Raw genomic sequence first — 16,121 nt, forward strand, 5'->3', positions numbered from 1 at the left:
TACATCAGTTCTATGTGGAGATGCCAGCGAGTTCTCTGGGCCTGAGCTCATCTCAGATGGTCTAGAAGACAGTGGAAATGTCTGCTGTGGTCAGATGAGTCCATGTTTCAGCTTGTTTTTTGAAAAAATGGACATCGAGTTCTCAATCCCAATGACGAAAGGGACCAACCAGAATTTCATCAGTGACAGGTGCAAAGGCAAACATCTGTCCTGGTATTGGGGTGCATCTGTGCAAACGGTATGGGTGACTTGCATTTGTGTGAAGGTACCACTGACATGGAGGAAAATATTTGGATTTTACAGAGATATAAACTGCCATCAAGATGACATTTTTCCTGGAAAGCAAGACAATGCCAGGCCTCATTCTGTACATTCTAAAACTGAGTGGTTTCTAGACACTCTTTACCATAGAAGGCATGTGCCTACCTGCAGTCCATATCTGTTTCTTATTGAAAATGTATGATCACCCATCATGAAAAGGATTCATGTTCCACTTTCAACACTTTGACAATTAGTATCCTCAAATTCCCAAATTATTAAGAAGTATAGTAAAAAGGAAAGGTAACGTGACAGTGGTGAACATGCCTCTGTCCCAACTTTGGGGTGTGTTGCCACCATCAAAATCAAAACTTGTTTATATTTACAAAATAAAATTAAGTTGGTCAGTGAAAACATTGGAAATATTTTTTTTGTACATTTGTCAGTTAAATAAAGGTTCAAGAGAATGAACAAATCACAGATTCTCAATTTTATTCCATTTTACAAAACATCCCAACTATTCTGAAAATGGGGTTGTAATAAAATCACATCAACAATAAAAAAAAGTACAATGACAAAATTGCTTATTTTAATATGATATGATATGGCATACCCGCATTGTAACAAATAAATAAACTATCTTTGGATTTTCTCCTTACTTAAAACGAATGCTTAGTTTGTGTGTTTTTTTTAAATGAAAATAAAGCAACAGTAAAACAAAGATAAACTCTCAAAAATTATCTTCTGCTTTTGCCTCTGCTATTGTCCTTTCAGTCATCGCGCCTTACTTTCGTCATGTGTCTCCTGCGGATATGCGCTGCTTCTCATTCTCTATGGAGCAGATGGCCTCACTTTGCGTCCGTTGTCCAACTGAACTAAATTGTTCATTTTGTTTTATTTCTATAAAAATGCAATACGATTGTGTTGGGCAAGTAATGTAATCACCCCCCCTCTTTTTCTCAAACAACCCCCCCCCCCCCCCCCTTAAAATACGTTACCACGGCTACCAAACAATCAAATAATAAAACAACAAAAGGTCAAGAGAAAATCACTCGCTGCTCTTGATGGGATAACTTTTGTAGCTTTAATAAGAATCTGTGTATATTTTGATAAAGTGAAGACTAAACAGTCTTTTATTTTTAAATGTGATTATTCAATTTATGTTGTTAATTAAGCCTAATGTAGGCCTACCTGAAAACCTAAACCACCTGGTTTATACTGATTTTAAAATGACACTTACTTTTTATGTAATGCTACATTAAACCACTGCTGTTAAATTTCAGAAGTTACAGTGATGCTTTCTTCTCACAAAAAGAATGTGTAACATGTATGTTGGTTATATCACTTTCAGTTTTTAAATATATTTGAATATAATTTAAATTTATTTTACACTCTTAAAGTATTATTGTAGCTCATATTGAATATCACATTTAATATTGTATTTTCTTTAAAATCGTGCAGCCCTTCTTTGTATTGTGATTTTTTTTTTCATGGTATTTCAAAAGCAGCATCCTGTGATTTGATTAGGCTTTCATTTTAAACTTTCCTCCCACATTACAATTGCCCAGTTATCAAATACCCATTGCATGCATAATTTATACCATAGATTGGGTAAACAATTTATTCGAATGCTGAATTGACGTCATATGGTAATCAAAGCAGTAGTAACACTGCTTTTGTGGGTGTTCACTGTGAGAACTCTAGACTGAAAACTGTATTGTGGTTGTAATCTTTTTTTTTTTTTTTGCCACAGTCATATGTTGTAAGAGTGTAGAAATAAAGAAAGTTTAGGAGCTATAATGTTGAATAGCAAATGATTCTTGATGAGGACAGGTAGCTGGGTAGTTATGTTATGAGAACTTAGTTTTACATTATTGTTTATCCATTCCCTGTATTTAAACATAAATTAATGCACTTACTTTTTATATTTAGTCAATAAACACTCAGAAACAGAAACACTCTTCTAATCTTTTAGATCTTTAAGAGCAAATTTGATTCATAAAAAGTTACATGTAATAACCTTACTTTATCACTAGGGAGGGGCAATTACATCACGTTTTTCTCCAGAGCGGCTATATACAGGTCCTTCTCAAAAAATTTGCATATTGTGATAAAGTTCATTATTTTCCATAATGTAATGATAAAAATTAAACTTTCATATATTTTAGATTCATTGCACACCAACTGAAATATTTCAGGTCTTTTATTGTTTTAATACTGATGATTTTGGCATACAGCTCATGAAAACCCAAAATTCCTGTCTCAAAAAATTAGCATATTTCATCCGACCAATAAAAGAAGTGTTTTTAATACAAAAAAAAAAAGTCAACCTTCAAATAATTATGTTCAGTTATGCACTCAATAGTCAATACTTGGTCGGGAATCCTTTTGCAGAAATGACTGCTTCAATGCGGCGTGGCATGGAGGCAATCAGCCTGTGGCACTGCTGAGGTGTTATGGAGGCCCAGGATGTTTCGATAGCGGCCTTAAGCTCATCCAGAGTGTTGTGTCTTGCGTCTATCAACTTTCTCTTCACAATATCCCACAGATTCTCTATGGGGTTCAGGTCAGGAGAGTTGGCAGGCCAATTGAGCACAGTAATACCATGGTCAGTAAACCATTTACCAGTGGTTTTGGCACTGTGAGCAGGTGGCAGGTCGTGCTGAAAAATGAAATCTTCATCTCCATAAAGCTTTTCAGCAGATGGAAGCATGAAGTGCTCCAAAATCTCCTGATAGCTAGCTGCATTGACCCTGCCCTTGATAAAACACAGTGGACCAACACCAGCAGTTGACATGGCACCCCAGACCATCACTGACTGTGGGTACTTGACACTGGACTTCAGGCATTTTGGCATTTCCTTCTCCCCAGTCTTCCTCCAGACTCTGGCACCTTGATTTCCGAATGACATGCAAAACTGAGCAACAGTCCAGTGCTGCTTCTCTGTAGCCCAGGTCAGGCGCTTCTGCCGCTGTTTCTGGTTCAAAAGTGGCTTGACCTGGGGAATGCGGCACCTGTAGCCCATTTCCTGCACACGCCTGTGCACAGTGGCTCTGGATGTTTCTACTCCAGACTCAGTCCACTGCTTCCGCAGGTCCCCCAAGGTCTGGAATCGGTCCTTCTCCACAATCTTCCTCAGGGTCCGGTCACCTCTTCTCGTTGGGCAGTGTTTTTTTGCCACACTTTTTCCTTCCCACAGACTTCCCACTGAGGTGCCTTGATACAGCACTCTGGGAACAGCCTATTTGTTCAGAAATTTCTTTCTGTGTCTTACCCTCTTGCTTGAGGGTGTCAATGATGGCCTTCTGGACAGCAGTCAGGTCGGCAGTCTTACCCATGATTGCGGTTTTGAGTAATGAAACAGGCTGGGAGTTTTTAAAAGCCTCAAGAATCTTTTGCAGGTGTTTAGAGTTAATTAGTTGATTCAGATGATTAGGTTAATAGCTTGTTTAGAGACCCTTTTCATGATATGCTAATTTTTTGAGACAGGAATTTGGGGTTTTCATGAGCTGTATGCCAAAATCATCAGTATTAAAACAATAAAAGACCTGAAATATTTCAGTTGGTGTGCAATGAATCTAAAATATATGAAAGTTTAATTTTTATCATTACATTATGGAAAATAATGAACTTTATCACAATATGCTAATTTTTTGAGAAGGACCTGTACACTGAACAAAATTATAAACGCAACACTTTTGTTTTTGCCCCCATTTTTCATGAGCTGAACTCAAAGATCTAAGGGCGTTTTCACACCTGAAAGGCCAAAGTACCAAGGTCCGAACCAAAGTTCACCTTTTGATACATTTTATACTTTCAGAAAGTTTTGGTTTGGTTTCACACTGCAATTATGCGAGCGAACTTTACGTGACATACTTGCCTCCTGTCGTCATCATCTATGTGGGCTGAATCTTGAAATTGATTGGTTTGTAAATGGACGTGCGTCTGACGTCAGCGTGTTGACAATTCGGTGGATAACTTTGACAACATGAATGAACAGACGCATATCGTTGCAACTGTATTGTTATTTTTATGGCATAATTACCTGCAGCACCAACTATACACAAGGCTAGTTCAAATTCGCCAAATGAACGTCCTCATCGTGCGAACATTTTATCGTCGCCGGGAGGAAAGGAGGAGAAGACTGCAAGCAATCATGCGAGCTCTGGCGCAATTAAAAACCTCGTCTCCTCCTCTCCCCATTTGCTACTACGGCTAATTTTTCCTGCCACCTTCTGTTTTTTCGGCTATGTGGGAACCACCGGAACTTCCTGTAAAAGGTCTGAAAGTCCGAACCATACAGAAATGCGTTCACACTAGAAACTAACCAAACCTTTGTTCAGTTTGATCCGGACCGAGACTACCTCTTTTCGTCTGACCAAATTTCATCTGTTTGGTCCGGACCGTGGTTCGGGGTAGGTTTCACACCTGTAATTTTGATTCGGACCAAACTGAAAAGTCCGAAAGTCCGGACCAAACAAGGTAGATGTGAAAGGGCCCTAAGACTCATTTTTCATGAGCTGAACTCAAAGATCTAAGACTTTTTCTATGTACACAAAAGGCCTATTTCACTCAAATGTTGTTTGCAAATCTGTCTAAATCTGTTTTAGTGAGCACTTCTCCTTTGCCGAGATAATCCATCCACCTCACAGGTATATTAAGATGCTGATTAGTCAGCATGATTATTGCACAGGTGTGCCTTAGGCTGGCCACAATAAAAGGCCACTCTAAAATGTGCAGTTTAACTGTATTCGTGCGTCCGGGGGGGGGTCCGAAAACCATGCAGTATCTGGTGTGACCACCATTTGCATCACGCAGTGCAACACATCTCCTTCGCATAGAGTTGATCAGGTTGTTGATTGTGGCCTGTGAAATGTTGGTCCACTCCTTCCTCTTAAATGGCTGTGCGAAGTTGCTGGATATTGTCAGGACCTGGAACACACCGTCGTATACGCCGATCCAGACTATCCCAAACATGCTCAATGGGTGACATGTCCAGTGAGTATGCTGGCCATACATGAACTGGGATGTTTTCAGCTTCCAGGAATTGTGCACAGATCCTTGCAACATGGTGCCGTGCATTATCATGCTGCAACATGAGGTGATGGTCGTGGATGAATGACACAACAATGGGCCTCAGGATCTCGTCACGGTATCTCTGTGCATTCAAAATGCCATAAATAAAATACACCTGTGTTCGTTGTCCATAACATACGCCTGCCCATACCATAACCCCTACGCCACCATGGGCCACTTGATGCACTACGTTGACATCAGCAAACCACGACGACGAGCATGCAGATGAGCTTCCCTGAGACAGTTTCTGACAGTTTGTGCAGAAATTCTTTGGTTATACAAACCGATTGTTGCAGCAGCTGTCCGGGAGGCTGGTCTCAGACGATCTTAGAGGTGAAGATGCTGGATGTGGAGGTCCTGGGCTGGTGTGGTTACACGTGGTCTGCGGTTGTGAGGCCGGTCGGATGTACTGCCAAATTCTCTGAAACGCCATTGGAGACGGCTTATGGTAGAGAAATGAACATTCAATTCACGGGCAACAGCTCTGGAAGACATTCCTGCAGTCAGGATGCCAATTGCACGCTCCCTCAAAACTTGCAACATCTGTGGCATTGTGCTGTGTGATAAAACTGCACATTTTAGAGTGGCCTTTTATTGTGGCCAGCCTAAGGCACACCTGTGCAATAATCATGCTGTCTAAACAGCATCTTAATATACCTGTGAGGTGGATGGATTATCTCGGCAAAGAAGTGCTCACTAAAACAGATTTAGACAGATTTGTGAACAATATTTGAGAGAAATAGGCCTTTTGTGTACATAGAAAAAGTCTTAGATGTTTGAGTTCAGCTCATGAAAAATGGGGGCAAAAACCAAAGTGTGGCGTTTATAATTTTGTTCAGTGTAAATTGCCGCTCTGGAGAAAACCAAAAATGTCATTGCCCATCCCTAGTGATAAAGTAAGGTTGTTACATGGAACTTTTTATGAATCAAATTTGCTCTTAAAGATCTAAAAGATTAGAAGAGTGTTTCTGATTTCTGAGTGTTTGACTAAATATAAAAAAGTGCATTATGTTTAAATACAGGGAATGGATAAACAATAATGTAAAACTAAGTTAAAAAACAAAAAGTGCAAAACAAAAGTGTTGTTTAGAATTTTGTTCAGTGAATAAATTAACTAAATTAATAAGCTTTTTTTCAACAAAAATGAAACAATCACTGAACTTACTAAAGCTGGACTGTGACCCTATTTTCTTCTGGAAACAAATTTTGATGAGTTATTTTCCTGTTATCTCTGTAAAGCTGTTTTGAAACAATCTGTATTAGGTCTAATTGGAGAGCAAATAATGATTTCATATTTACATTAACATTTAAATAACACATCATTTTTTCTGTGTGTATATGTGTTTTAAATAGAGCTGTATGACATCTGTCTGGCAAGAGCTAAGGAAAAGTGGAATGCCTTTGTAGCCCCAACGGCTGCTGCAGAAACAGAGAGTGAAGGTGATTATGCATTTTTCTTTTTCAGCTTTCCATTATTTAAGCTGCTTTTCTCTCCTTGCACTATTGCTGGAATTGCCTCTTTAACCTCATATAAAGCAATCTTTATTATCCTCTTTTATGCTATTTTGTCAATTTTTTGTTCTTTATCAGAATCTCTTCTTTCTGTTAAACTCCTTTGCTTTCATGTTCTTTTGTAACTAATAATACCTTAATTTTTAGATACAGGCTTGTCTCATGCTGATCGAGAGGCCAGTCTAGAACTGATCAAGTTAGACATTTCCAGAACGTTTCCCAATCTCTGTATATTCCAACAGGTAGGGTGCATTGCCGTTTCTGATGTTTTATATCATCTGCTAACAATTGAATCATATTTTTTTGTTTGATTATGTGTTTATTTTCAGGGAGGCCCATACCATGATGTATTGCACAGCATTCTAGGAGCTTACACTTGCTATCGTCCCGATGTGGGATATGTACGTACCCGTTTTGTTTACTCAAGTAATGTCTAGTTTTTAAAACCACCAATGCACCACTGCACTGTTTACAAGCAAAACCCCTCTCTGACCATCTTAACCTTAGTTTATAAAGATCTCTTATACAAGTCAATACTTAAGCAGAGTAAAACAGAAACTGACATAGATGGTTTGCTGGGGTATGATGAGCAGTATTGTTCCAGCTATTACGCACATTATTCGCAGAACCCTAGACCTTATTCTGCTGCAAATTTGAGAATGCCACAGCAATGTGTGCTGCACAGCCCTCCTACATCCTGCTCACAGACCACAATATCACTTGTTTGGCCAAAGTGCTCTTGCTCTTGCACTTACACCTCCACATAGAAGCTGGGGTGTAAAGATCACATTGTTAAAAACTTTACAAGATAAATTAAGAACAGCTTTTCTGTCACACTCCCAAAAACACCTCCACTGGTATGATGCAACAATTTAAATGAGAATGTCTGTAATACAATTTAGCTGCCTAGTTTAGTACTTCTGCATTAAGAATCTTTTGAGAAAAAAAAAATGTATTAATCATTTTCATTTTACCCTTTGAACAACACATACCTGTTGAACAAGACGGTTATCAGGGAACAGTGTGGTTACTCTGCGTCTATGCTTGTTATCAGTTTGAATATAGAAAGGTGGCAATGATTTTTTAACTGACATTTATGCGGTAACATTAGTTTTTTAATTAAGAGTAGACACTAGGGGGTGTAAAGACAACCCTCATAGCTAAAAAGCAGCTAAAAGCAGAATTATTTTAGATGGATATGCTTGCACTCTTTCACTGACTAGATATATTCAGTGTGTGTGTATGTATATGTATATATATATATATATATATATATATATATATATATATATATATAGGCCACTTTTTACTGGTAACATAAGACTTTTTGCATTATAATGTATAATATTGCAATTTGGCATTATCAGGACCCACAAATATTTCCCCATTGCATTATTATACATTATATTCAACATTTATATATATATATATATATATAGTAGTTTAATGTAGTACTGACGATTACTCGCACAGTAATTTTCATTTTGGGTGAACTATTCACAATACATTTTGTCACTATCCACGATACATATTGTTGCATTTTTGTATTGCTATATATTGTGACACGATATATTGTTACACCCCTAGTAGATGCTATTTTTGAGCTGATAAACATCACTCATTTATCAGCTCATTCCATACAAAAACACGAATTGTCCATTTGCAATTCATTGTGACTTTAATGCTATTACAGTATCTATTATAATTTATCTTTTTTTTTCATGTACACTCGTAATCTTTAATCAAAATAACCCTCTCCCCCTTTTGCAATGACTTCTCTTCTCTGATGACGTGTTTACTGACAACCTGTCACTCATGAGATCACAGCAATAGCAAGTTACAACAAACCAATAAATTCCCAATGGACAAAAGGGACAAATTCTCACCCTACATTTTTTGTTTTCAAAAAAAAAAAATTGTTTTCACTTATTTTTTTCAATTTTTTGTTTTCACTTATGTCACAATAGGGAAGAAAAGACTATTGTTTCATGTTGACTTTAGAGATACGTTCTCAAACATGTTTGATATGTATTTGTCATTTGTTCCCCCATCTGTTTTCTTGTGTAGGTGCAGGGAATGTCCTTTATAGCAGCAGTATTGATCCTCAACATGAACACTGCTGATGCCTTCATTGCATTTGCCAATTTGTTGAACAAGCCTTGTCAAATGGCTTTCTACAGAGTGGACCACAGCCTTGTGAGTTTTATGAGCAGTTTTTTAAGATGTGCAATCAATAAGTTCGTAATTAGACCAGACTCTTCGTATGCTCCTTTTTTTTATCTTCCCTAGATGTTGACATACTTTGCAGCATTTGAAGTGTTCTTTGAAGAAAATCTACCAAAGCTTTTTGCACATTTCAAAAATAACAATCTGTCCTCTGATATTTATTTAATTGACTGGTGAGTTACTTTGTTTCTTGAAAAGAAGAGTTCATAAATGTACTCTTGGGGTATAGATTTATTTATCAGAGGTCTGCTTTTTTTGTCTGTGTAGGATCTTCGCCTTGTACAGTAAATCACTCCCACTGGACATTGCGTGTCGTGTGTGGGACGTGTTCTGTCGTGATGGTGAGGAATTTCTCTTCCGCACTGCACTGGGTATCCTGCATCTTTATGAGGACATCCTCACACACATGGACTTCATCCACGTCGCTCAGTTCCTGACACGCCTGCCGGACTGTATCTCTGCTGAGGAGATCTTCTCCAGCATAACCAGCATCAACATGAACAGCAAGAACAAGAAATGGCCACAGGTGTGCATCTTTTTCTTAACAATCACACATAAACACGTCACATGCATTGAAATGATTACATATACACTGAATTATGCAGAATGATATATACAGCTCTACCATTCAAACGTTAGGGGTCTGTTAGATTTTTTTTATGCTTTTGAAAAAAGTCTCTTATGCTTCCCAATGCTGCATTTAATTGATCAAAATACAGTAAAAACACTAATATTGTGAAAAATTACAATTTAAAGTAACTGTTTTCTATTAAAATACATTTTATAATGTTATTTATTCCTGTGATGGTAAAGCTGAATTTTCAGAATCATTACTCCAGTCTTCAGTGTCACATGATCCTTCAGAAATCATTCTAATATGATGATTTGCTGCTTAATATTTTTGTGGAAATATTCATACATTTTTCAGGATATTTTGATGAATAGAAAGTTCAAAATAACAGTATTTATTTGAAATTGGAATCTTTGTTACACTTACTTACGCCTTTACTTTCGCTTTTGATCAATTTAATTTGTCCTTGCTGAATAAAAGGATTTCTTAAAAAAAAAAAAGCTTAATGACACCAGACTTTTGAACGGATTATACAGTGAATTCAGGAAGTATTCAGGCCCTTCCTTTTTTCACATTTTATAGTTGCAGCCTCATGCAAAAAATGCTTTTAAAAGGTTTATTTAACATTTCAAAAATATATATAAAAAGACAAAGAAATGAATGGGCTAAATGAAAGGGTCTGAATACTTTCTGAAATATATTTTAGTTTTATTTTATTTTTTTAAAGTTTAATCTGATGGGACTCTACTAGTCTATTTTTCCATCGTTTGTTCCTCTAGGTTCTTCAGGCTTTGCAGAAAGGACAAGACCGGGGCAGTCCACTACTGAAACGCTAAGGATGCATCCTCGTGTGTGCCCTTCCACCTTACAGAGACTAAGAGAGAAACTCATGTTGACTGTGCATGGGGATTCCTGCATACCTCTGAGAATATCAAACTGATCTCTTCCATACAAACTGATCTCACAGGGCTGGAACGGAGACAACACATCACATGAAAGTACACACCATCTCTCAGTTAGATGTGGCAATGTGAGTTTGTGAAGCTCTAACTATTCCATGTCTCAGTCCACTATTTACTCCTTCACCCTTTATCTTTGGCTTTATCCCTTTTTTCTCCCTTAGCTTAAACGTGGTATTTCCATTTAAGTGAAATAAAGTAATATATATTTTGCTGTGGTTTGCTGAGATTGTTTTTATTTGTTTGTTCATGTTGTTTTTAATGTGTGGAAGCATACTGACTTCAAATTACCTCAGTGTCCTTCAAAATCTTGGAGTCTCAAAGGGAGTTTTATGTGGTTATTTTGTTTGCTAGGATGCAATGTCAGTGAATCCCACCACTGTTTTTAAGACTTTTTGCTCCCTTTTTTAATCTAAGTTTCTAATCAAGAACTATCATTTATTCTACCTCTTACTTCTTGTCTGTATTCTATGTTTCTGTCCTCTATCTCACAAATGTCTTTATTCAGAGATTTGAGTGGGTACTGAAAGGTATTAATGTGTTGTGGTATTGCTACTGGATTCTTTCTCCCTTTTCTTTCTTTTTATAGAAAATATTTTGCCAGTCTAAAATCAAACTTGCTGTTTCTGATATACCCATTTCTGAAGTTTGACTTCCTTTCATGCTTACACAACAGGAATTTAGTGTGATGAATGCGGCTTTAACATTGCGGTGCAAGTTGGGTCTCCTAGTGGTTGAAGTGTTGAGAAGAAAGTAGATTAAAGATTGCGTAGGAGAACCTGTTGAGAGATGATTATGGTTTTGTGTCGTACAGCTCATCTTAAAGATAGTTCCCCCTAAAAATTCTGTCATCATTTACTCACCATCAAGTTGTTCCAAACCTGTATGAATTTCTTTCTTCTGCAGAACACAAAAGAAGATATTTTGTATAATAGTCATTGACTTCCATAGTTGATAGTAGCCATTATCTTCCATAGTAGAAAAAAAAATACTGCATGAATTTGAACAAATAGAGTACTTCATGGTTTTCTTTCATGTAAATAACATGCACTAAAACAGCCTAATTTATGGGACCACAATGTTAACAGCAATAACAGCGTTTTTGACTTTAAGTTTGTTATTTTTTAGAATATGTTTCATTGAGAATTCTATGGAGACTTTTTTTGGTTTGACAGTATAACGTCAAACATCCAGATGCTTATTTATTATATTGATTAGCATTTTTTTGGGGGGGGGATCCCTAATCCACTTGGAAATTGTGTGTATATCATATGTGTGCAATGCATGTTTTCACATGTACAAACAGTAATATGTAAACAACTATGAAGGCACTGCAAAGAATATTGAATGGCACGTGTTGTCTTGCACACTCTGTCGTAAGTTTATGTTTAGATATTATCAAGATAATGTGGTGAGATTTTGATCACTGTGATCGAAGAAAACCTCCCACCTTTTTTGTGGTTTAAACCAAACTACTGCAATAAGCTGCTTTGCACAATATTTTTTTCTTTTTCATAGATTTCATAGGTCTTTTATATAATCCTCTCTGCTATTTCGTGTTTTGTTTCTTGTTCAATACCAAATAAGAACCCCAGGAATTAATTTCATGTTAATGTTAACTGTTTTCATTACCATCAATCTGATTTTTCATTGCCCTCAACTTATGATATTAAAAATGTATGTATAACAATTAAAAAACTATTAATATTGCTTTGTTAGTGGCTTTTTTCTCTCTTGTCCAAATATTTGAAGTAACTTATGAAATTATACATAACTCAAAAAAGATTTCAAAAGACTTCATATTGTGTCTGGTTGTGCAATCAGCCGCTTATGACTTAATGTACAATAATTCAAAAGTCATTACAATCTTAATTGTAATGACAGAGCTGACTTGTGTGTGTATGTTGTGTCATGTTATGCTGTGAGTACTTGAGTGCGTACATCATAAACAATTCATGTTTAGAAGGGCACAGGGCATCCAGGAACACGGGAAATGTTGATAATGAAGTGCAATAATAAATTGTGCATTGTATTTGTTATGTTCGTGTTTTGTTCATGTGGGAATTAACCGATTCGGGTGATAAGATGAAGGCCTCGGAATGTTCAGTGTATCTATGCCTATGTATGAATAGTTTGCCAGTCAAAACTAGCTTTTTTTCTTTATTCATCCATTTCAGCACTGTATGCGCATTCAGTTGCAGACTGTGTGCATGTAACCCCACACTTGAAGCTTTCAGATGTTATTTGAGCATGCATTGATGCAGCTCAATCAACACGTTTTGACTATGTCCTTGTTGTTTGTCCTTTTGTCATATAATGCTGCCTTTTGCTTTTGTTATGTCAATTAAGAAATAAACAAATATATTCATGGTCCATTGTCTCCATTGCATCACTTTATTAATGTTCACTTTGAGAATAATGGCACTATAGATAGACTTAAAGATGAGTCATATGTGAGTTGCAGTTTTGCTACATGAAATAACCGCATACCTTTCCTGTAAGACCTGTGAGGGTAAAACCACTCTTTTTTGCAGTTATGATTCGCAGTGGAACATTTTATTATCTATAACCTGCCCCCTTACCAAAACTACACACTCCCCCTCCCCTTCTACCTTTAAAGTCCATGGTGAAGTTTGTTGGCCATTATCCTATTGTTTTCAGTATTATCTCGTGAAGAAAAATCTGCAGCCATGCGTCATTATTGTCTTTGTCTTTTTATTGGACTTCTGGCAGTTGCATTCCTCCAGTCTGGTGTACTGGCCAGCAGTAAGTCAAACAAATCCTTCATTATGTATCTGTTCAATGGTGTGAATTAACATGCGTCAACAAACATTTATTTGTCAGTGTGAAACTCATTTCTAAGAGTGAATTAGTGATGCAATGATTTGTTTACAATGTTTATTTGAACTTTTATATGATTAATGTTTATGAGGAATCAATTTATTACATGAGTAAATTACTTTTTTCAACACAGATGTCAATATGCCAAACGAATGCTGTTTTAATTATTATCCAAGAAAAATCTCCATCGCTAAAGTTACGTCCTACATAGAGACGAGAGTGGATTGCAAAAAGCCTGGAGTCATGTGAGTATTGCCATTGCCTGTTTTAATTTAAATTCCTCTTTCTGTAAACAATAGAGGCAACTTATTGTATTAAACTTTCATAATGTGTAATTTGTCGTCATAAATATTGCCGAATAGAAATTAATTGTATTGTGTGTGTTTGTAAACTTTTGTAAACTGTGATCTTTTCTTTCTAACAGTGTTGTCACACAGAAGGGTTTTCGTATCTGTGTGAACCCTGAGCTGAGCTGGGTGAAGAGTTCCCTTAAAAAAATCGATGAACGTGAATTTTAGTGATGCAGTTATGGCAATGATCTGCATACTCAAAGGAGTGATTTAACTTCATTCTTAACCCAAGAATTTACTCAGTAACCTTCTTTCTATGATCTGTCATTTTTTCCCCCATTATTATCATGTGGCATCATGAAAAAATTGTTCTACCTTGCTACTGTAATGTTACTTTTACTGGAAAGCAATACATGTAAAAAGACAACATGATTTATGATTGTTAAAAATGTTAACATGTTTAATTTTTAAGAAATTTGCATTAACAATTAAGCTGTCTTATATGATGCTTTTAATACTAATAAAGTTAAACAGCAAACAAAAACCTTTATGGTGAATCTTTGAATGAATTCCCCAGTTGTACATCAATTAAAATGTATCATTTTAAGTGTCAGTAATTATTGATCTCTATCTGTGTTCATAAGAAAAAACTTTGCCCGGTTTCACAGACAAGGCTTAAGTCTAGTCCCAGACTAAAATGCATGTTGGAGCTGTTTTAGCTAAAAGCAACTTGCACTCACATATCTTAAAATATGTGTCATTGTTTTGTCTCAAGATGCACATCAATAATATTTTTTCTAAGGCACGTTTGTAAAAGCTACTTGAACATCCTAATTGAACTAAAGCCTATTCCTGGCATAATCTAAGCCCCATCTGTGAAACCAGGCTATTATATATTACATTTTTACCATTTTGCACTCAAGAACAATTAATTCAACAAGATCCTTTAGTGTAGAGAGGACAGTATTCAGTAAAGCAGACACAACACCACACATCACAGACAGCAGAGACAGTAAGTGTAGTTTGACTAAAGTATGCAGTTTAAATTGAACCAGGAGAAAAGCTTTGGACTGGAGTTCCAGTATTTAGGATAGCAAAATAAATGCATTGCTCATTTTGCGCACCTGAAAACTTTTAGTCAAAAAAATAATAATAAAAGAATAGTAGTAAGAGGTGTGAGTTAAAGTCATGCAGAACCAAAATATTTTCCTTCTAAATACTACCTGTCAATGGTCTTTAACATGGATCTCTTATAAGTTTCTTAGAGCTAGACCTTAAATTGCTCCCTATATGAAGTAACTGTGACTGTCAGCATTAAAATAAATTCACATAGTATTAATAAATTACTTCTAAAAGCAAGATCATTAATAATCGTAATAGTGATATTCATGCTACTACAGTAGGAGAACCTTCTGTCAATGTGAGTTCCAAAGTAAAAATCATACATGATTATTAAAGCATGAAAAGACCTGAAACAAGACAGACTTATCAAATGGAATACTGTAAGGGTGACCCAGATACAAGCTGTTTTTTCTAATAACTGTAACTTCATTTTGGATTTTTTTTAATTATTAAAAGAACAGCACAGTATTGCATAACAGATTCTTATACAGAATGTGATGATGGTGTTGTCTTATAATAGCACTAGTTTCTCACATACATGCACTAGATGATAACACCTCAAACTTGTCAGCGGAACACTAGAATTGTGGTTGGAGGCTTATGCCCATGACCCCTGCACCTCTAACTGCATTTCCTGTCGAAGATAAGCTGTGCATAGTTTTGAAAATAGATTGTGTAAAAAATAAAAACATCACCTATAATGTGAAATGGAAAACATTTTTCTTTAGTAATGGAATCAGGTCTTCAAGAAATTCTTTGAATGTTCCAGCATGAACTACAGCGACAAGCAATAGCAGGGAAAATATAGCTGAAGCATGTTTCCCATCTGACCCTGCATAAGTCATGTGCTTAAACTAAAACATTCTTTGCTGAGCACTAACCACTATAAGAACTTGTTTGATTCAAATAGACTCACAATACCAAGGTGAAATCGATTTCTTTATTAGACGAATGAGACAGAGCTGGTCACCTTTGCTGACTGTCGGCCATCTGCCGGCACTGCGACAAACCATTAGAAATTAGAAAGACTTTCACTGTTTCACACATCCTATGGGAAAAAGTTCCATAAATAAGGAGCTGCATGAACATAGAAGTGCGAGTTCGAGGGAGAACAAGAGTAAGTGCAGAAAATGATAGTGTGTGAATGAAGAAGTTCAGATAAGTATGAAGGGGCAAGATTATTGAATACTTTGTAAGAATAAGAATTTTAAAATCAATATGATATTTAACCAGTAGCCAATGCAAGTGTTGTAGTATGTAGTATGT

The 16,121-nt window shown here is 36.3% G+C and overlaps 2 protein-coding genes across 3 annotated transcripts in view; both read left to right on the forward strand.

Moving 5' to 3' along the window:
• tbc1d14 (TBC1 domain family, member 14) overlaps window positions 1–12,975 on the forward strand; it is a 30,795-nt gene extending 17,820 nt beyond the window's left edge. For both annotated transcript variants that reach the window (XM_077229083.1, XM_077229084.1), the window contains 7 exons: window positions 6,688–6,774; window positions 6,994–7,088; window positions 7,176–7,247; window positions 8,914–9,042; window positions 9,136–9,245; window positions 9,340–9,598; window positions 10,423–12,975. In XM_077229083.1, coding sequence (XP_077085198.1) covers window positions 6,688–6,774; window positions 6,994–7,088; window positions 7,176–7,247; window positions 8,914–9,042; window positions 9,136–9,245; window positions 9,340–9,598; window positions 10,423–10,479 — 809 coding nt within the window. In that variant the 3' untranslated portion in view covers window positions 10,480–12,975. The remainder of the gene's footprint in view (window positions 1–6,687; window positions 6,775–6,993; window positions 7,089–7,175; window positions 7,248–8,913; window positions 9,043–9,135; window positions 9,246–9,339; window positions 9,599–10,422) is intronic.
• A 216-nt stretch (window positions 12,976–13,191) lies between these two features.
• Window positions 13,192–14,277, forward strand: ccl36.1 (chemokine (C-C motif) ligand 36, duplicate 1). The gene is made up of 3 exons (XM_077229089.1): window positions 13,192–13,368; window positions 13,577–13,688; window positions 13,868–14,277. Exons 1-3 carry the CDS (start codon window positions 13,293–13,295, stop codon window positions 13,959–13,961), a joined length of 282 nt encoding a protein of 93 aa, XP_077085204.1. The 5' UTR covers window positions 13,192–13,292; the 3' UTR covers window positions 13,962–14,277.
• The last annotated feature ends 1,844 nt before the right edge of the window (window positions 14,278–16,121 follow it).

Source organism: Siphateles boraxobius, unplaced genomic scaffold, assembly GCF_051911475.1.
Source record: "Siphateles boraxobius isolate OS27281-9 unplaced genomic scaffold, OSU_SipBor_1 130, whole genome shotgun sequence".
NCBI classification, from domain to species: Eukaryota; Metazoa; Chordata; class Actinopteri; order Cypriniformes; family Leuciscidae; genus Siphateles; species Siphateles boraxobius.

Bases quoted from the DNA above. Each gene is read 5' to 3' on its own strand.
- ccl36.1 (XM_077229089.1), top strand. From the start codon at position 13,293: ATGCGTCATTATTGTCTTTGTCTTTTTATTGGACTTCTGGCAGTTGCA. The intron at 13,369-13,576 runs GTAAGTCAAACA...TTTTCAACACAG, and splicing joins GTCTGGTGTACTGGCCAGCA to ATGTCAATATGCCAAACGAA. The intron at 13,689-13,867 runs GTGAGTATTGCC...TCTTTCTAACAG, and splicing joins TGCAAAAAGCCTGGAGTCAT to TGTTGTCACACAGAAGGGTT.